Source organism: Miniopterus schreibersii, assembly GCF_964146895.1.
Source record: "Miniopterus schreibersii genome assembly, chromosome: 8".
NCBI lineage: Eukaryota > Metazoa > Chordata > Mammalia > Chiroptera > Miniopteridae > Miniopterus > Miniopterus schreibersii.
In genome coordinates this window covers 44,442,038-44,463,819 of record NC_138109.1, presented here as the reverse complement: position 1 = coordinate 44,463,819, position 21,782 = coordinate 44,442,038, and the positions used below count along the sequence as shown (strand labels likewise).

General features: G+C 39.0%; 1 protein-coding gene across 3 annotated transcripts in view; it reads left to right on the top strand.

Annotated features, from left to right (window-relative positions):
- Positions 1-21,782, top strand: part of PTGER3 (prostaglandin E receptor 3) — a 160,172-nt gene that overhangs the window by 53,651 nt on the left and 84,739 nt on the right. The window contains exons 3-4 of one of the 3 annotated variants that reach the window (XM_081145110.1): positions 15,230-15,321; positions 17,537-21,380. The exons of the other annotated variants lie outside the window; for them this stretch is intronic. Coding sequence (XP_081001236.1) covers positions 15,230-15,321; positions 17,537-17,543 — 99 coding nt within the window. The 3' untranslated portion in view covers positions 17,544-21,380. Of the gene's footprint in view, positions 1-15,229; positions 15,322-17,536; positions 21,381-21,782 lie in introns of those variants that run through there. 3 annotated transcript variants of the gene reach the window in all.

Genomic DNA, 21,782 nt, shown 5'->3' with positions numbered 1-21,782 from the left:
CTGTACAAAATGTAGATTTCTGCCTAATACCAGTTCACTTTTGGGTACATAGTGAATATCTAAGAAAGCGAGTCTAGCACCTGGAGGCCTGTGGCTCTATCATAGGTCCCATCACAGAGGTGAGCTCACCAGGGTCCCACATGCAGGCAGGCACTTTACAAAGCAAGCAAACCAAAGACACAGGGATCTTTCGTGGTCGCTCTAGGATCTTACCCTTTAACAGGAACATCACCTGTTATTCCTCCCATTTTGGGGGAGAATACATAACAAAGGTAGGACATTGATACTGAAATATCAATGAATAAAAGGTGAGCGTGTTGCACTGTGCAGAAAAGAAGAAATGAAGTTCTTCAGACACTTCCTGCAGGTGGGAAGGAAGTAAAACATTCAGCTCTAATTTCCACATTCAGTGCTAAAAGAAGGAGAATTTAACATTGAAGGGCTTCTTACGTACTTTTATTGAAGAGGTAAAATAAGTAAGGTAAATAGAAAGTATTCTCAAGTATGTGATCAAATTAACCTCAAAGAATTCTGCCTAGAGTAAAATTTATGTTGTGGGTTTTGGACATTTTCTTATAGAACCTAAAATCCTGGAAGTGTCATTTCTTTAAGGAAATGACATGGAAAGCCCTTCTGGGAAAGTAAATGCATTATCTGTGTAAGAATAATGCAGAAGAGCACTGTCACTCAAATATCTCAGAAACAATTATTTCCATTAGGTCTAGCCACTTAGTAGGACCTTACAAGAATGAGATATAGAACCAGTAAGCTTTAATGATGAGTGGGGGATAGGATTTTTTAAAAAGAAAAACCAATGAAAGGCATGAGGACTGAGGGGTGGGGCAAGGCTGGAGACAAGGTGCCGGTAAGAGAAGTAAGATTCCTGAAACAAATGTGGCCCCTTTCACAGTTCTCTTCTGTGCCCACATCGGAGACTGAGGCACAGAATGACTCTCCACACATTCCCAGAAAGACTGGTGCCAGGTTCTCCATGTGCTCACTCCCTGCATATCTTCTCCCTCCCTCTCGCTCCACATATACTCTCCATTCCCTCACATTCCCGCTCAGATAATATATTGAAAGTAGCAGTGAAAAGAAAGAAAGACTTTCTAAGGAAGACTGAGGGTTTGGAGAGGGGAAGTCCTATGGGTTAGCCCGATGATGGTGAGAGGCAGGTGGGTGGGGTTTTCAAAAAGAGAGCAGTGAGATGAAAATGTAATAGTCATAGATCAGCGGCCCTTCCCTCACATGTCCTTGTCCTGTTTGTAACTCTGAATTGTGTAGGTGTGTCTTTGTAGAGTCTCTCCTCTTCAAGGTCATATTAAAGAGGGGAAGTTCTAATAGTGTGTGTGTGTGTGTGTGTGTGTGTGTGTGTGTGTGTGTGTGTGAAAGAGAGAGAAAGAGAGAATCCAGGTGAGGTGACTTTCACTCCTAAACAAATAGCAGCCCCAGCTCAACTAGATGCAAATTAGAAGGAAGCCTATGAAAGGAATCGAAATCCAAAAGGCAATCTGGACAATGAAATTCAGCAAGAAGTTCAATGTCACCGTTGCTATCTGCGAAATGGAATTATTACCTTTGTTTTTCTGCTCCAGGTAGACACTTTTCAGATAATCTTGTGTTTTTATTGCTATTAATCTCCCTGTTATTAATAAGATTGTGACATGGTACACTTTAGTTAATTAAATACTTTGTTTTTATTTACTGGTAATATTTCATTGATAGTTCAGAATGTACTTCAAATGTTGTGTATCCAGAGTCATTTCAAGACCCTTGATAATTGTTCGATGCTGTGAAAATAATTTCCGCTATGTGAAATGTTTGGATAGTTAACCCCAAGTTAAAGGGAATTTGCTATACATAGTTTAGGTTTCAATGAATAGCCTAATTGTAAAGTCTTCTGTAATTAGTTAATGAATTTATTTTTATTTTCAGTGTCTGTCCAAGTGCTTATTATTTGTTGGTTTCAAAAGAATCGGTTGTAAGTTAGCCAAATATTCATTCCCAATAATATTCTTTAATCTAAATTCTTATATACATGAAGCTTATAAAAACTCAGACATCATAAAAACAAAATTCTTGCTCTGGCCAACTTGGCTCAGTTGGTTGGGCGTCGTCTCATACACCAAAAGGTGTCATTTGGATTCCTGGTCAGGGCACATGCTCAGGTTTAAGGCTTGGTCACTGTCACATGGATGTTTCTCTCTCTCTCTCTACCCTTTCCTCTCTCTCTAAAAATCAATTTTAAAAATCATTTAAAAATTTTTTAAACCTTCTACGGAATTATAACAATGAGATGATTAGAGAAAGGAGGTTAAAGTAGGCAAAAAGACTCTCTTTTTAAAGGTAATTGTCCCAGAAAGTTGAAATCGAAGTGCCTCTCCCAGTGAAACCTAAGTGAATACCAAAATGGTTTTAGTAATAATAATAATACTTTGACATGTATTTATTTCATTTGATTATCACAAATTCCCTATGAGAGAAATGGGGCCAATGTTAGTAATGTCTCTATATCATAGATGAAGCAATTGAGATTTATAAAATTTAAGCAAGCTTTTCCAGGTTTAGAGTGAGTTAGGATTCAAGCCCAGCTCTTATGATGTCAATTTCTGAGCTCATTTCAATGTCAACATCTGGGTTTGAAATCCAGTCTGGGGAGGGAGCAGATTTGTTTTGCACAGTGGTATAATTATACGCCACTTCTCCTCTTTGAAAATGCAGAAATATTGTACAAATTTTGAGAAAATTACATGCAAATAATTTGAAGTCATTTTGAACATCTGGGCATAACCTACGACAGGGCCCAAAAAGACTCCTCTGTCAACTTCTGAAGCCTTGAGGACCACATTTTTTAGGTAATCGATTCATTTTGAGCCAGTTATGATGAAAACATTATTAGTTTCCTTTTATTTGTATGACTTCTCTCTGAACTACTTTAGGTTTCCTCTTGACCACTGCCCAGAATTGTCTCTGGCTAATGGGATTGGCTTTATTAGTGCGTTAGGTTTTAGTTGACTGCAATAAAATACAAAATAACACTGGCTAAAAGAACATGGAAGCATATTTCTGTTCTACTTATATAAATTCTGTATGTAGGCCAGTTAGTTCACACAGACCCAGGGAAAAGCCCAGAGACTGAAAATTTTACCTTTGATAGCAGAAGGCAGGGAACAACGGAAGAAAGAGTCTGGCCACTCCAGTCTGGTAATTAATGGAGTTTATTAAGGGAAACTTACGTAGAAGAATGTCCTAGGCCATTCCAAGATGAAATGGATTCACGTGCCATTTGTCAGGCACTAAAGAATTATATAGGGTAAATAGGTGGGAATGTCATGGGTACTACTATGTTCCTGCTACCAGGTACTTGAAATTACTTTACATGCTTGACTAGATCAGGATAACAGCCTATCCCAGACCAGCGTCAACAGGAGGCAAGGGAGGGGTGCTAATTTATGTCAGAATGAACATCAATTGTGATCAGTCTCTAAGGGGTGTTGGCAGAAAGCAAGCTCCATTCTGGCCCAGGTCCGGCTTGTGGGACAAGCAGTGGTCACACTATGGAACAATGTCTCCTCCACAGAAGTCCAGGGCTGATCTGGCCATGGCTTGGTCATCAGACATTGATGCTATGTCTAGCTGCCATTCTTAGCAGTATTGCCTCATGGTACAATATGATTGCTTGGCTCCAGCCCTTAATCTGCCTCTTGTCAGTGGGAAAGAGAAAGGAGTTCTCTTTTTGTATATTGGCCAGAATTTAGTCACATGACCACATCTAATTGGGGAATATTGAAAATGTAGTGTTTTAATTGGCTCCTAGCCAATAATCAGGGTTCTGTTGTAAGGAAGGGGAGAGTAGATATTAGACAGCAACTGGCAATCTCTGCCACAGTTAAAGATGGTTCCTTATTTTATGTACCTGTATTGCATGGCTTTTAAAATGTCTTTTCTGTGGGAAAATTTTTTACGTCAGAGAATCTATCAAGTTTCTACTTGAGGATCATAGTTACCATATAACTAAGAACCAGAAAAGCTGAATAGTAAGTAATTTGCTATATTATTTTGCATTTAAATTAAGCAACTGGCTTTTGTACTACTTTTATATAAGATTTAGATTGCAAATGGCCAAATTGTGACTAATGGGACTTTAGTCATTTTAGTCATGTTTAGTCATCACTTAGAGAAATGGGAATGCATTGGGAATTTAAACTTTTCATAACCATTAAATATGTACAATTTATACTACATAATGACTACTGTTTAATTATACACAGCTTATAACATTTTCATTGGTGATGAGTCAATATTTTCTTTCAATGCCTAACCCAGCGTCTTGTACATAATAGATATATAATCTATAATCTGTTTTTTGCAGTTTGCATTAATGCTAAATTGAATTGACCTTCACTGCTCAGTTGAATTTATTTGCCTGATAGATAAAAGACCCTTGATAGCTTCTGCTAATATCCAGTCACTAATCTCACGACAGTGTTACACTAACTCTGATTTAATTATATTCTATTGGATGGCTGTGGGTTATTGCTATGCATAGAAGAGACTGCAGGGGCTCAGGTTACTTCCTAGATATGTAAATGTTTAGCATCTGACAGTGACCACGTCTGCAGCTCCAGGGACTAGGAAATCCTCCAAAATAATGAAGTGCACAGAGGTCAATCAAATCAGCTCTCACCTGGAGACTAAGGACTATCACAAAATTCATGACTGATTCAACTACCATATTTATGACAGCCTTTAATCTTATTTAATGCTTCTCAAATATCGATTTGGCAATATGCTATAAGTGCATTTGATCATTTCTCTGTGTCTGAGCTACATGTCTTGTGATTTACCTTTTAAAAACAACATAAAATTGTAATGAATGAGGCCCTTTAGTGACTGTCTCTGATTACAAGTTATACAATAGAACAAAACTTTCACCTATCATTAAATTTAATTTGTCTTTAGAAATATACTCCTAACTTTGGAATTAGGATGGCCTTATTTTATTAGTCATCCTGGGCATTGTTTCAGTTTTCTTTCTGGTCACCTTCATAATGCATTAAACTGGAAAACAAACAGCTCATGTTCACAGATTTATAAAAGGGAGGGGAGATCACCATATTTATTTAACATCATTGGCATCTGTTTGGCTCACAGAGTCTCTAATTTTGCTAATGGATAGGGTGAAAGTTGTACAGTCTACCACGTAGGTATTTAAAAAATGTATTTTAAAGTCTTCTATACAGAACCAAAGTTCCCCACACATCATGTTCTCTGCTGGCTGGGTCAGGGCCTGGGAGGTAGGACAGGAGAGGATAGGTCCTGGACTTATAATTAAAGGTATCTTGTCGTCTGTTTTTTGCAGTTTGCATTAACAGTCTTTTTGAAGGAAATGTTCTTTCTTCATGGGTTTTCTCAGCTCCCCCTTCTCTTGGCCAAGGTGGCATCTCTGTGAGGGAGAACACTCATGACAAAGGGGGGAGATAAGAAGAGGCAGCTTGTCCACATGTAGGTCCAGGCCCTGCCTGTTGGGCCCTCCCCACCCTCCCTAGAGCTCGCAGGTGGTCTTCCCATGTGCTAGGCAGCTTCTGGCACCCACCATTGGTTCAGGGCTGGTGAAACCTGTGAACAGTTTCTTCAGCACACTTTGAGCCCTGTGGTGTCACTTTGCTGACTTGACCCAGTGCTATCTCCCTGGCACAGTGGCCTCTCAAGGCTCTGCTACTTCCTTCCTTCCGGTGCTCAGTTTGTCTTCTTTTTCTGGGAACCCCAGGGATCCCCTGGTGTGCGGAAGGGAGCTTCTGCACATGGGGGTGCTGGGAGCACTTAGGGAATGACCACGGCCCTCCCTCTGCCATTGCCATCGTCGGGAGGCGCCCAGGCATGTGTGGCAGGACCCCCTTGAGGCTGTCTCCTCAGTGGCTTGCAGCCACCCTTTCTGCTCGGGGTGTATATTCTTTCATCACCCTCCTGCCCACGAGGCGTGGTCCTGAGGCCGTGGAGACGTGAGGACAAGGCCCCTGCTCCCTGCTTGGCCTCCTATGGTGCCCGCTCCCCCTAGCGCTGCAAGAGCTTTGCTTGCAGGGCTCCTCCTCCAGGCGGCCTTTGCTCTCCCCTTTCCCTGGGGCCATACTGATGGAAAGGTTGCCACGGGTGTGGGGAGGGGGCTGGACACAACACTGTTACCAAGCCAAGAAAATAATTAAGAGATACTGAAAGATTTAAAGCATATTGTTACTGTGTCATTAAAAAATTCCCTATTTTTCTGAACAGCACAACTTCATTTTCATCTCTGAAAAAATACATTTAAAGAAATATGTTTTCTTTAAATTAATAAGTGGGATATGAGTTTCCAGGCTACCGTTATCCTTTTATAAGTAGGGTAATCTTGAATAGTTAAAATCATTTTGTTGTTTTAATCAAATAATAATATTATTTTAAACATCAATTACCAGTACAACAGATAGCTACAATAGCTCAGTTTATAGTCCTGAATATCTAGAAACAATAGGTTTTCAGTACTCAACCTAAAAATTATGGGCGTAAATATGCCCCTGACCAACTCAAGTTCCCCATGATAATAAATCCCGCAGCTCAGCATCTTTTAGGAACCAGGCTCTGGTTAAAGCCTTCTTCCAGGGCTAGGACTGCATCCTCCTGGTCCTGAGAGCCAGGAGACTCCAGATGTGGAACAAGCCAACCAAATTTAATGAGTCAGAGACCTACCGGCAAAGATGATGCAGGGAAGTGTTAGTCTCTAGTGTGCTGTCTTGCTGATATCAATTAATTGTTCTTCCTTTTGCAATTAAGGTTTACCTTTACAGAGCTAGAGAGCACATAAAAGATAAGGCAGGATGTGAATTTGACCAGGTGTGCATGGTTCTCACCAAGCATAAAGGAAAAAAATCTTCCTTGTACATGTGCAGTGCTTCATAAATCAGCCAGCAAATACTAATGAGTGCCTCTCTGTACCACACATGCTAGGCTCTTTAGAGAATATTGACAGCACAGTCCCTGATTTTGAAGAGCTAGTGTCTTGTTGCAAAGATCATTCATTTGTTCATTCATTCATTCAGTAAATATTTACTGAGTTCATCCTTTGTGCCAGGCACTGTGATATGTGGGCATAGAGCAGAAACAAGATAGATATGAACCCTGCTTCCATGGAGCATACAATCAGGTGGTATCAATATTCAGTAAATGATTCTGTATCCAAATATCCCCAACCGTAGTCATATGGAGTCCTTTTTCCTTACTATTAAATAAAAGAATTCAAGAAGAAGTGATATGGTACCCAGGTACTCATGGAGAAAGTAGTATTTGAACTAGCCTTTGAAAGAAAATTAGGCTGTGCATATGACAGAAAGAATGGGAGCCTGTTCTGGGTGAGGAAAATTGTGGGGACAGTATACAGAGTGCATTAGAGGGCAGAGTTGATTGACTGATAGACACCAGGTCACTAAAGTTGAGATAGATCTGATTCCCCGACTCATCATCTAAGGTGTCTGCAGAGCCATTGCTCAGTTATTTAGGTTCTTGGCATGTAAGATATGGCATCATTCAGGTTAGTGCAAGAGAGGGCAAGTTTATCGTAATGGATTATTACGGCCTGGAGTGTGCCGGCTGGAGTTAGAATGTAGATCAGGATGCAGAGAATCAACAATTGGAATAAATGGAAAATCATGCTAGTCCTCCATCATCATTGGCCCTAGCTATTTTCTACCTGTTTAATTGTATTTCCACTCCCAACTGCCAATTAGGTAATGAATTAGGAGGCAAAGGCCTAATTTCTAGTCCTGGTTCTAGGCCTAGATGAGCAAATCACTTAACTTCGCTGAGTTTTAATGTTTCTCATCTATGAAATGGGAATAACATCCATCCACTTAGAGACACTCTAGGTAAACACACAGAAATTGTTCATTAAAACATGAAATGGTAGTTAAGCTGCACTGTGGCAGCCTGGTCTAGTCAATAAGGGTGCACTGTGGAAAAAACAGACAAAAATCCCTGTCTATGTGGAGTTCATTGGCTAGTTTGCTCACATATTTTAGTTTTTCACTCTGCTCAGTTAGCCACCGCTCTCTCACTCTCCCCCTCTCTCTCCCTCTCTCACTCCTTATATGAAACAAGTGTTTTCCCAAAAACTGTATTACTCTAGGGGTGATTACAAATGGATCAAGTCTACAGATCAATTTATTGGGCCTCGTGATAAACACAAATAAGGAAATTAAGGAAGCTTAATTCCAGACAAGAATTTGCTGCAAACTAGCTTTGTGACTATAAAAAATAACCTTGCCTCCAATCCTCATGTGTAAATGAGAGAGTTGGATTGCATGACCTCCAAGACGCCTTTTAGCTTGAAAATGTGCAGTTTTGTTTACTCTTGCAGGGATCACCATCCTCTTGGTGACAGCTGGCTCGGTGCCTGAGAATAATCCTCCAGCTCTCAGGACATGCTTTGCAAATTCCAACAAATTAGATGATGGCAAAAGTCACCATTTATACTCTGGAGCATGATTATATGCCATTTTCTGTCATTTTCTTGTTATCTCAATAGTTTCCCTACTAGATTACACATTCCTTCAAGGCTGGAATCAAGAAGTGCAGAATATATATCATTGTCTGGGTCAGGCAAAATCCATTTGGTATCAGAAGACTGAGTTTGCGTTTGTTTATTTTATTTTATTTTTTTAAATATATCTTTATTGATTTCAGAGAGAAGAAAGGAGAGGGAGAGAGAGAGATAGAAACATCAATGATGGAGAGTCATTGATCGGCTGCCTCCTGCACGCCCCCGACTGGGGATTGAGCCTGAAACCCTGGCATGTGCCCTGACCGGGAGTGGAACCCCTATCGCCTGGATCCTAGGTCGACGCTCAACCTCTGAGCCACGCCTGGCCAGGCCTGAGTTTGCATTTAAACATTATAAAATTATCCATATTTTCCCTCCTGGAGTCAGTCAAATTCTGCCTATACTGACTTATATGTTTTACTTATTACTTTAACCAATTAACCCTTTTCATAGATCATGAAAGTATAAAATTAAGTTCAGCCCTCATCAGAATGATTTGTTCATTCTAAATTAAGCTTTGTTATACTTGTATAAAAAGAGAGGGAAAATCTTGCAAATATTAGATCTTAACATGCAGTACAGATATATCTAGCCCCAGTATTACAATACCAAAGATGGTAGTAAGTACCTAAAGTTTCCAAGAGCCTAGTTTTACTGTCACGGGGATCAAATCCCGTTATAGGGAGTTGGAGACAGTGAGGAAGTGTGGAGTGTTGTTAGCATGTGTTCGGAACCAGGCTGCTTCCATTGGAATCCAAGCTCTGCTACTTACCTGTGGATAACCCTGCACAAGTTACTTAACCTCTTTGTGCCTCAGTTTCCTCACCTGTCCAGAGGAGATGATCATAATACCAACTTGAAAGAATAAAATAAATTAATATTTGTAAAATGGTTAGAACAGTGCCTGACAAAGAGAAAGTACTTTATAATTTGGATTACTATTTAAAAGGAAGCTGAAGGGAGAGGAAGTAGGAGTAGCAGATATATCACATAGAGAAGCTGGTGGTAACTGAAGGTGAGGAACTGGACCACGCTTACCGAAAGGGGACGAATCAAGAGTCAAGCACAGGTGTTTCTGTGTATTTTATTTCCCAAGATAAGGAAGCATGTGAATATTTGAAGGTGAATGGAATGGAGCCAGAGAACAGAAAGGCAGGAGGGGTAGGGGATAGCTCTGGGGGCTGGACGATCTGTAATAAGGACACCAGTAATTAGAGGCGTTAGGAGGTAAGTAATTGTTGAAAAGTTCTCTCTGTACTCCTCTGGAATCCAGAGAGCCTTTATAATATGTTACAGATTTCGCACCGAACTTCAGAAGAGAACAATGCAGACCACCCTACCCCTCAGCTGCTCAGGACCAGGCAGTGGACGGGGGAAATTAGTGAGCTGATGGGGGGTGAGCAGAAAGAATTCCAATGGCATGTGAATGAGTAGCCACAGCCTTGCGGTGCACCTAGGTCACTCTGGAAGAAGCCTCGCAGACAAACTAATGCGGTGTTCACCAGACAGGGACAGAGTAGAGTCAGGAACACAGGCGTCAGCACCCTCAGCCAAACCACAGACAGCCCAGCAGCCACCAAGCCATGGCAGTAGACCAAACAAGTTGTGTTCAAGGGCCGCAGTGTGACCACTCCTATTTCAGTAATTTTACCACAATTGCCACAGGAAAATAATTCCGTCCAAGAATCAAATTCAAATTGGAGCGCTCTCTCCCCCTCCCCCTCCTTCTCCCTCTCTCTGTCCCTTACACACACACACACACACACACACACACACACACACGCAGAGTCTTTCTATCTTAACTGGAATCTTTAAAAATATCTCGTAGCCTGCGACTTAGTAAATAAAGCTGTATTAACATATCTTTGGGCTCTCATTTCCAGAGGGAAGACCAGCTTTGCTAGCAGATTGGGTATCATGCATATTTTGCAAGTTGGTAAAAACACAGCAGAGCTATGAACTTAGCTAAAACCAGAGGATGAGAATTTTTTTGAGCCAGAAGATCCTGGGCATCATAAAGACCATAAAGGACACCATCTTCACGGTGCTAAGTGCTAAGATGTCTAAGAGAGGCCTGTTAGTGCCTGTACATCCTGCACTCTCAGGGGAGACCTATACTTTTGTGTGGATGAAAGTCAGTACAGCGGTAACTCGGTTTTCAAATGTCTCCGTCGATGAACATTTTGGGTCCTGAGTGCCGTAAACCTGGAAGGAAGCGCTTCGGTTTTCGAACCCGCCTCGGGAGTCGAACGTACCACGCGGCTCCCGCTGAGGGCAAGGTCCTGAGGCCCAGCTGTCGGCTGTGGATCCCTCGGGTTTCAAATGTTTCAGAACCCGAACAGTCTCCGGGACGGATCACATTCAAAAACCGAGGCACCACTGTATATTAAAGGGGTAAAGTATTAAATGGAATTAAAAGTAAAAGAGTTTGGCATTACCTGACATATGGTAAGTTCTTCATAGTGTTTCTATTTTTTTCCCCTTTCACCCAAGGTAATTCCCTTTTAAAATATCGCTTCTCAATATTTGATGACAAAGTTTTGTCCTTAGCTAAAGGGAATTTAGGCATCAGTAGCAGGGGTGGAGAAGATTATTATCATTACTTAATTAATTAATTTATTTTTATCCTCCCCGGAGGATATTGTTTCCATTGCTTTTTCAGAGAGAGTGGAAGGGAGGGGGAGAGAGAAAGAGAAACATCTACATGAGAGAGACACATCAGCTGGTTGCCTCCCTCTCATGCCCCACCTGGGGCAGAGCCTGCAACTGAGGTACATGCCCTTGGCCAGAATCGAACCCAGGACCCTTCAGTCCATGGGCCAACATTCTAAACACTGAGTCAAGCCAGGCAGGAAGAGGTTATTTTTTACAGGACACTGTTCCCAGAGTTCCTCAACCTATGCACATGGGTAGCCTTCTCTTCTACCAGATAAACTTAACTTGACAAATATTTGCTTGGAAGTGTATCCCACACAACTGGAGTTCTACCCAGAGCCTCTCCGACCCACATACCAGTTCTGTGTACCAGTCCCCAGCTCCTGCTTGCTTTGCTGCTAACTGCTCGCACTGCGACCTTCAGAGGCTCACCCATGGACACAGCCAGAGAGCCTAAGAGCTGTATTCCTCCCTAAAGCAGCAACGGCTGATGGATGTGCGAGGAGACAAGCTCAGACCCCTTGTCTAGAGATGGGACAAACTTCGAAGTACAATTTATACTCCCAAATTTCCCAAAGGTTCAGACTGAGGCTGGAATCACTTAAAATTTCACCTTTGCTTGGCTTCTTCTCTTGTCCAATGTTCCCACTCCCTTCCCGGTTTCTCCTGGGAGCACATTTTTGATGTCACTGGCATAAAAATCCTTGGCTCGGAACCTGCATCTAGGAATACTCAGCCTAAAATAGTCATTATCATTCATTCATTCAAAAAATACACTCCCCTAGTAAGTTCTTATGTGCGTTACAAGATTTGGTCAGTCCTTGGCCTCATAATGTTAACCATTGAGGAGGGCCAATCATTTGCTTAGCATTCTATTTAATTCACAAACGTTTATTGGGCTTTTACTCTGACTCAGAGTATGAGAAACTGAGTCAGTAAGTACAATGTAATAAGTACATCTTGAGTAATGTATACAATGCTATGGAAATATGATAGAAGGACTGATATTTTTCCACGAAAGTGAAAGGTTTGGTCTCAGAGGAGAAGCTGAATTAATTCCAGCCAGAAGCAGGGAGAGGCATTTTGGAAAGGGAGTAGCAAACTCCACAGTAATTAGGTGTTAAAAGGCATTGGCTGGTCTCTTGAAGAGCCAGTAGTGTAGTGAATCAAAGCAGAGTTTACAAGGAGAGGAGAGGCTGGAGATAAAGCTGGAGGTCTAGGTTAGAGCTGCTCCGTGGTGGGCTCAGATACTGCAGAACTTTATCCTGTAATACTGGGGAAGCTTCTAAGATATTTAGGATTTGTCAAGCTTTGCCTTAGAAACAATCTGAAGGATGTGTTCCAGAGAAGAGACTCGGGTCAGAAACACCAATTGGGTAAAAGGCTGTCATTAGGTGAAATCATGTATAATTTCCAATATCCAACCATTTTGACCCAACAAAAATGACAATTTCATGCAGTTCCAACCAATGCACTAGGCAAGGAGGGTGAGGCACAATGACTAGAGACAAGGAGTAACTTAAAAGAGACACATAGGAAAGAAAATTGGCATGAAATGAATGGTCCATGGGATGCAGGGGCAGAGGAAGTTGCAGAAATGAGGTGTGACAGGGAGGCGAAGTTTTCCCATGAGAATGATGGAGCCGATCGTGGAGAATATCCATAAAAGAAACAGGGCTCACCAGAGAAGTAATGGGGACCATACCACACTTCAGAACTACAGGCTCTTGACATATAGCCTTGCAGTGCCTCACTTTTTTAGTTTCTTTTTCTGCTACTTGGCATTGTACAGACACATGATATTCAAATTCCTATAGTATCTGCTTCTGAAGTTGATCCAACAAAGAATGCAATCCCAAGTGCATTTACTTAGTAAAGCAGGCTTCTAAATAAGAACAAAAGTAGCATGCTCTAGCCGGTTTGGCTCAATGGTGAGAGTGTCGGCCCATGGACTGAAGGGCCTCGGGTTCGATTCCAGCCAAGGGCATATACCTAGGTTGCAGGCTCCATCCCCGGCCCCGGCCAGGGTGTGTGCAGGAGGCAACAAATTGATGTGTCTCTCTCACATCGATGTTTCTCTCTCCCTTCCACTCTCCCTAAAAAGCAAAGGAAAAATATCCTCGGGTGAGGATTTTTTTAAAAAAGAACGAGAGTAGCATAATATCAGGAAGAGAAACCTAGTGATCTTTTTGTAGGTTTATCATTCATTCATTCATTCATTCATTCATTCATTCATTCAAAAAGGTACACTCAGTGTCTAAGGAACCAGATCTAACCATACCGTTCTTTAATACATGAAGGGCCGACCTTCTCATACACAGTGTTGCTGAAAGTCTCAGAGAATAAATAAGAAAACCAGTCTGTTTTTTCTACTCTGACCTCAACTCTTCCAAAGCCACAATATTTCTATAAAAAGTGCCCCTAAAATTTTTCTATTTGCTCTGAAATAGATATTGACTAAAGTGTAATTTTTGTTGCAAGGAAGACATGTAATTTTGTTTTCCTTTTAATAACACTGCCTCCCTGAAACAGGAACTATTTCTTTGCTTAACACAGTCAAAAATTGGAGAACTACATGTCTGTCTGGACATCTTATGTAATATACCACTTGGGATGGGGGGTGCTGTTTAAAATGATGTTAATCAAACTTTTGAGGGGAAAAAAGACTCTAGGAATCCAATAAAAAGACTGACTAAGAACACATTGAATGTTTCCTGCTATTTCTTGTAACAATTTTTTTGGTAAGAATTTAATTTTAATCTGCTATTTCTTGTGAGAGAATTACTGAGAAATATGTGAAAAAATATTTTCAGGTATCTTTTCTTAATATTTTTATTGCATCCAATGAATTTAATCCAGTATTTGGAGAATGCTGTTGAGGGATTGCCTTCAGGGTCATTTATGCCACAAATGCTTATTGACCATGACCTATGTGCCAGGTAGCTGCTGGACACACAGTGATAAACAAAACCAAGCCTGGGTCCTCCTCTCATGAAATTTGTAGCTTAGAGATAATGACAAATATTAAATAAACAACCACACAAATAACTATGAATTGCAAACTACCATGAGTTCCTGAAAATAGTGGATATTACCTAGTGGGAGATCAGTCCTAGTCAACAGGATATTTTCTGAGGAAGTGACTTTTCAAGTTGAGCTCTGAAGAATGAACGAAAGTCAGCAGGGTGATGAGGGACTGGAAGAGCACGCTGGGCAGAGGAACTGCAAGTGCGAAGTCCTGAGGTAGGCAGGAGGATGACGCTGCTCATGAAGTTCAGAGAAGGCTGCTGTGGCCCAAGCACACAAGAGCAAGGACAAAAGGTTAAAAACAAAGCTGGAGTTGCAGCCAGGGGTAGATGAAACAGGACCTGTGAGGTCATGTTAAGAATTCTGGTCTTGCCCTGCCGGGTGTGGCTCAGCGGTTGAGCGTCGACCTAGGATCCAGGCGATCGGGGTTCGATTCCCGGTCAGGGCACATGCCTGGGTTGCGGGCTCGATCAATGACTCTCTCGTCGTTGATGTTTCTATCTCTCTCTCTCCCTCTCCTTTCCTCTCTCTGAAATCAATAAAGATATATTTTTTAAAAAAAGAATTCTGGTTTTTATCTTAGAAGCAACAGGAAGTCACTGAAAGCTGGAAAGTAGTAGAATTTGATTCACCTACACCAATCATTTGAAGTCAGTGAGTTTTTATTCAGCATTTAGCAAGTGCTGTGTAACTGCTTTAGGGAGTTAAACCTCACGTTAGACATGGTCTCTGCTCTCAAGTAATACCTGTTGCGGAAGTTTGGGGAGGAATAGTGTGGGTTAAAGCATGAAGGCAGGAATGAGAAAGTCTTGGGAAGATTATAGCTAAAGCATCTTTATTTACTGAATCATAGCCCATGTGAGCTGATATTCAAAATTTGGTTTTGCTTTTCTATGAAAATGTTCAAGGAAGCGTTCATTTGACAAAAGGAGACGTAATCAATAATTCTGTCCACTGAAACCCTCTGTTTGTTCACAGATCAGGCACCACAAAAACAACTATGCATCCAGCTCCACCTCCTTACCCCACCAGTGCTCCTCAACCTTGATGTGGAGCGACCCTTTGGAAAGGTGAGATTTAGGAACTGCCTGGATTTACAGCATAGACTTTCCCCATCTCCCTGCTCTGATCTGAGTTTGTGTGACAAAGGCGGAATGTCTCTAAGAATAAAATGGAAATTAAGCACCCCTGTCTGATTAAGGAGGCCTGGATTCCTTAGAGGAGCCGTTGTTGTTTTTATAACTTCACTTAGATCTCCTCCAACTGGTAACTTTCTGAAACCGGGTCCAATCTGATCGTGTGACTGATCAATTTTCATGTCTTGAAAGAGCCTGCATGTCACTGATTTTTCATTGTAAGAATAGTTTCGGAGAGTATTTTAAGGCTAAGCTACCCCTGTTTTAATTAGACAGCAGGACTTGGCATGTTCTCCATATGGTTAGTACACTCTTGCTTGCCCTTTTGATTAGATGTATTTTGTATAAACCCTGTAATTTAATGGGTAAGCACTAGAAAACAGAACATAATGCCAAATATGATACATAGTTGTTCATTTTAAATTTTGAACACTTGCCTCTCCTCCCTCAAACATTTCTTTTCAATATTTTTGTTACTGACTGTAGGGTTAACTGCAAGAGTAGCCTTCGGGGTAGTATGGCATTGTGGGATTTTTTTTATTTTAATGAGATAATGTGAAAAGCTCCAAGCTTGACTTTTTGCATAGGTTGAACTCCTCATTTTAGTGAAAAGTCAACGTGTTTGTTTATTCATTTCCTGGTTAAGTCTGGGTATAATAACTCCCCTACTCAGTATAAGTTGTTATGATGGGTTGGACATTCAAGTAGCTCAATTTCTTTGGCCATTTGGTGTCCCGTGGTTGAGGTAACGGAAAGATAATGACTTTTATTCTTCTGGGGAAGATATGAATGTGTTTTTCAATAGAAATACGGTGCACAACACATCTGAAGGATACGAATCAATTGGTTGATCCTGAAACATAGCTTACAAATCACGAGGCCAATAAAAGTTTTTCTCAGTTCACCTTATGGTCTTACATCCTTTCTCTATATACATACATATAATTCACATAATCTGGGCACTATTTTTTTCTAAACACAGATTCCCCTGGAAAACAAATGAAGGGAAAATAAGGGGAGATATCCAGCTCCCATCTCTTTATTAGTAGGTGTACTCTAATTTCATTTTTAATTTTTTAGAGTAAATCTTATTATACTTTCTCCTCATCATAAAAATAAACCAGGCTGTTTGCAGAAACTTTGGAAAATAAAGAATATTAGAAAGAAAGGTAGCTTACTAAACTTTACTTCCCTTACTCAAGAAAACTCCACCATCATTTTAGTCTATTTTTCTCTTATTTTTCCTCTGCACTTTTCTTGATTTTGTTTTACATACTTATGATAATTTTATATGTGCATTACTGTATCCTGTTTTGTTTCACTTAACATAAATAAGAATTCCCTAGATTATTCACAAATTGTTTTTAAAGTAATTTTAATATTTATATAATAGTCTATTAAAAGGATACACTGTAGTTTGCTTAATTATAATCTGTATTCAAATTGGCACCATGATGAATAGAGCTAAATCATAATCCAAAATTGAAATGCAGAGGCTTTTAAAATATATTTGATTGTTTTTTAACCATAAATTTACTTTAAAGAATAAATAATATGTAAAATTATACTATTCTTTAAAGGTGCATATAGTCTAACTTCTTTCCAAAAGAATTATAGATTTAAAATTTCTTCAGCAATGAGTGAGAGTTTCTGCTTTGCTTCACCTTAACCCACACTGTATATTATCTTAAAAAAAAAATACACACACACTACTTTGTTGGTTTGATAGGACAAAAAATTGCAGGTTATGTCTATTTCACTTAGCATTTCTCCTTATACCTTTTTTGAGGTATAGTTATATACTGACTAGGGTCTGTTTTCATGGCAAGATTATTTGATCACTCAATGTGTCTACAATTGATGTAGCTTCATGACTTGATAACTCACCTGGATTACAAACTTGGAAGCCAGGAAAGTTACTCAGAAAAAGCATACACATAGCATATAAATGATCCAACAGCTTAAGTGATTCAAAATCCAAAGTTATTTAAATTGCTTTTATTTTCAAAATGTACATGTAATTACTTCATACCAGAATGTTTTGATGTCTAAAGCATTTATATTCTTACTCACATCTTACTCTTCACACCATCAAAAAATATATATCCCTATTTATGCTTACTACATCTTTCTCTCTCTATTCTAACAGGTCATGAAAGAATGGAGATGGACTTTTTCTTAAAATTCCTGCTTCCCTGAATTTGTGTATTTCTTCCCACCTGAGAAGGAGAATTCTATATTTTGATTTGGATTGTTTCTTCATTTTGATCTTTTTGTACTTTAATTTTTTTTTTGGTCAGTAATACCTGCTGAGAATAGGTTTGTTATTTTAACCTATGCTTCTGAGGGTTAAATTGACTTCTTGAGCTGGGTTTTGAGTATATATTTAAGAAGTTGGGCAGGATTACACCGATGATGATTGGTGAAAAAGTGAGAAAAAGAAAAACCTATTTTCCAGGAGTTTGTCCCCAATTTCAAACCTTTGCCTGAATTTCAACCATGAGGACACCTTTACATTTTGTGGTTGTTTTGATTTTACAATATGAGTTTGAAAAATCAGTATAAGTTTTTGATAACATAAAGTCAACATATTGAGAGCAGAATTCAGTTAGCAGGACATAAATTTAATGAAATAACAAAAGTATATCAATTGAAGGCAGTGCTATACCCTGACAAAAGTTATTTGTGCAAAATGTGTGATTACTTTTTTGGAGATGCTGTGTCCTTGCTAAGCGTGGAACTCAAAGTCCCTACATCTATATTCTAGTTATGTGTCATTTAGTAACTCTGGCATCAGTTTAATTCTTATTTCTCTGTCTTTGAAGACTCAATGGAGTGATGAAGCTGAGGGCTCTCTTGAAGTGTGATAAAAAACAATAATGAGGCTAGATGATTAACTGTTGAGTTAAAGCAATGAAACACCCCAGCACAGCCTTCTGATTCACCACTATCAGTCCAGGATTTCTTAAAATTTATTCTCTAGTGGCATAAAAAGGTCAACATGAATAAGTAACATAGTTATCAAATATCAAATTTTGTGACATTTTATGAAAGGAAGAAATCTATTTTGTCTGTGACTCCACTGTCATTTCTGCCAACTAAATTAAGGTAAAATAGTTGAGTCATTCCTCTTAAATAGTTGAACCAGTTGTGAATAGGTTATAAACTAAATTATTTTCATTCAAACCTGTATTTGAAATAGCCTTATAACTAGCACAAAGCAGATGCTGTACACAATCCCTTGATTCAGGTTTAAATTCAACACATTCTATTGAGCAAGTAGAATTTTTTAACAATACAAATGCCCATGCTTCTGTTGCATCTATCTGTCTATCATTTACCTTTGTGGTTGTCTAACTGTCATCTATTTATTATTTTATTTTTACAAAAGAGGGTAAAGTTTACAGAGAGTTTGTCCAATGTCACATGGCTAATACAGGAAATCAAATCCAAGTTCAAGTATTTTGATTCCAGATTCTCCCAATAGCACAGCAGGACGTGAGACTTGATACGATGATATTCCATTTATAAGACAATGTGCTGTAGTAATATAAGCATGGGCTTTGGAATCAAACTTGGATTTAAATCTGGCTGTTTCACCCACTAGCTCTGTGACCTTGAGAAAGTTAATTGGCCTCATGCTGTCTCAGTGAATAAATCTACACACCAAAGCTAATAATACTTACCTGTGAGGTTACTGTGATAATGTATGTAAAGTGAGTGTAACACAAAAGGTACTGAGTGTTAGCTGTGATTAATTCTTTATCCAGGCTTATCTCCAACTCTATGATATGAGTTCTCAATTTCAGCTATAAACTGGCTTCCTTACTGTGTGGGTTTAAATGTCATGGACAGAATCAGCTTCAGATCCCTGGCTGTTATTCTTGTCTATAATACCTCATGATTAATTTTGCCCATGCAAAACCTACTCATCTCTCACATGTTCAAATCTCACCTATTCTTCAGCCTTGAACAATTTAAATATCTTTGTTCTCTTCTTACCTCTCTTCATAACTCTGAAGTCATATAGTGCTTATTTTGAGGAGTACTGTAATGTTCCTTAACTATTTGCATTATGAATGTCTTTTTCCCTTGACAAAATTTTATTTCATGGAGTCAGGACTCTTTCTTTAGATTTTCTTCGTAGCTCTCTTAGCACCAGTTCCAGTACCTGACACCAAGAAAGATGCTATTTATTTGGTAAATTCTCAACAGAGGAACAATTTATGTACAAGATCAGCCATTGAACATTTCAACAAATGTGGTAGAAAGCCCTTTGTTTCCATGTTGTTCAATTTGGGATTTTTGTATTAAACTCTCCTGACCTGAAACTCTACATCCAGGCAGAATAACCACAGGCAGTTCAATATAACGTTTGTTGAGGCTCTTTATGTGAAAGTAATAAAGTTAAAAAATGATTGGAAATGTTTGAAAAATAATGACTCTTTGGTAAAGATATTTCTCAATTAGGAATAATCCTTGTCCAATAAGTTTGAAATCTGATAAAGAGACAGTATATGTCAGTATAAAATATTTTAGATGCTTTTTAATTCACAGAAAAAGTATCCATTGCATACTAAATTCACCCAAAATAGTAAGCTCTATAACATCAAATATTCTGGATCATGATTCAGTAACACACTTACTGATGTTTAACAAATGCCTTCATCTTTTATTCTCTATTGTCTTCAATAAACACAGATCCTCATAATTATACAATGAGGTTATAGTAAGGATAGAATTAAACCTCAAGATAAAATAAGTTTCTTAGGAACTCTGTAAAAAACATTACATGTGGAGAAATGGTGCTTGATCTACATTTTATTGTAATTATAGTAATTACTGTAAAGCTCTATGGGATCCATATGTAAAATAAATATGTGGTATTAATGTGCTTTATAAGTGGGCTGTATAGACCTAGCTCTTGACTACATATAATATATAGGTGTAATTTTAGACCTATGACTTCTGCATTGGAAAAAATGAACTCTTGCCTACTCCCACCTCCATCGTATTGCAGAACCAGTACTTTTATTCAGCACCACTGCAACCCACTGTGAAACAAACAAACAAACAAACAAACAAAATCCCAGCTGTGCTGCTCCCAAGAGAGGTTGTGCCAGAGTAACGTGAAGAGGCGTGCGAGCCGTGCCAAGATCGTAGGGCTAGAGAAAGAGAAAAAAAGACACACACACAAAACAAGGCATGTTAGGGTTAGAAGACTGAGCTTCCATCAGGAGCTATATTTATCCAAATTCTCTCAAGGAAGGAGGAGAGAGTCAGAGTAATTATCTCTTATATGTAAATGTGTATATGTGTCTTGTAGTTGTAAGTGGACTTTGGTCCTTGAAATACATAAAAATTTAGACAAAGCTGAATTTATCCACATTTTTACTGTCTATAAGAATTTTTACTGTCTATTTAAAAAGTAAATAGATGATGAAATCCAGGTTATAAGGAAACCCTATAAACTACTTAAAAGAACAAAATTTATCAACATCCTCAGTAGTTGGAAGCACATCCCAAAGGAATCTGTTGTTAAGATGATTGTAATTATTGGGGTATCTTAAGAATCTACGTAAAATATAGCTTGGTTGATATACTTTTAATTACTATAAATACTTAAATGTTTAATCTCTGTCTTTAAAATGTTTGCGCTCATATTTTCTATTAATTCAGGCTTTCACTGAATTTTTGTTAATTCAAAATATCTCTAGGCTCATCCCATGGATAAAAGTGCTTTTCATTTTATTTTGGTCCTAAGGTTTTATTTTGGTTTTCGTTTTTATTATCTGAAATGCTTTTTTTATATAAAAAATAACTTGTACAATATGTATTTTAAAAGCTTTTGTAGTTTGTTTGTTTTTAAATACTTAACCATATTGTAAGCTCCTTGTGGGCAGGACCCATGCTTTGTATATTTCTTGTACCTGTAGAGTCCAGCACAGTGCTAAGCACATAGAAAGTGCTAAATAAAAACTTGATGGAGAGTGTAAGTGACTGGAGTGCAGTCTAATGTGGGTGACATTTAAGACGACGAGGTGGGCACACTATAGGTAAGGGTGGAGAGTTGATTTTCTAATTACTTCTCCTCTTTGATGTTGTGCCATTTCGCTCAGCCTTTAAATTTGAGCATAGAAGAGAGTCTTCTTTAGGCCTCTTGAAGAAAACAACTGTAAATATTTGTTGAATATGGGATTATTGCTCTTAAAAAATAAATGAGATAAATATAAGCCTGCGTATAAAATAGCTTCTCTTTTAGTCAAGTACGTCATTTCTTGCCTTTGCATAGGAGCTGAATTTCAACCCTACACCCACAGGTGGAGGTAGCAGACAAAACTGAGAAAGAGTGTCACAACTAGTGAGAGTGACCTTGAAAATTTCTATATTAAATC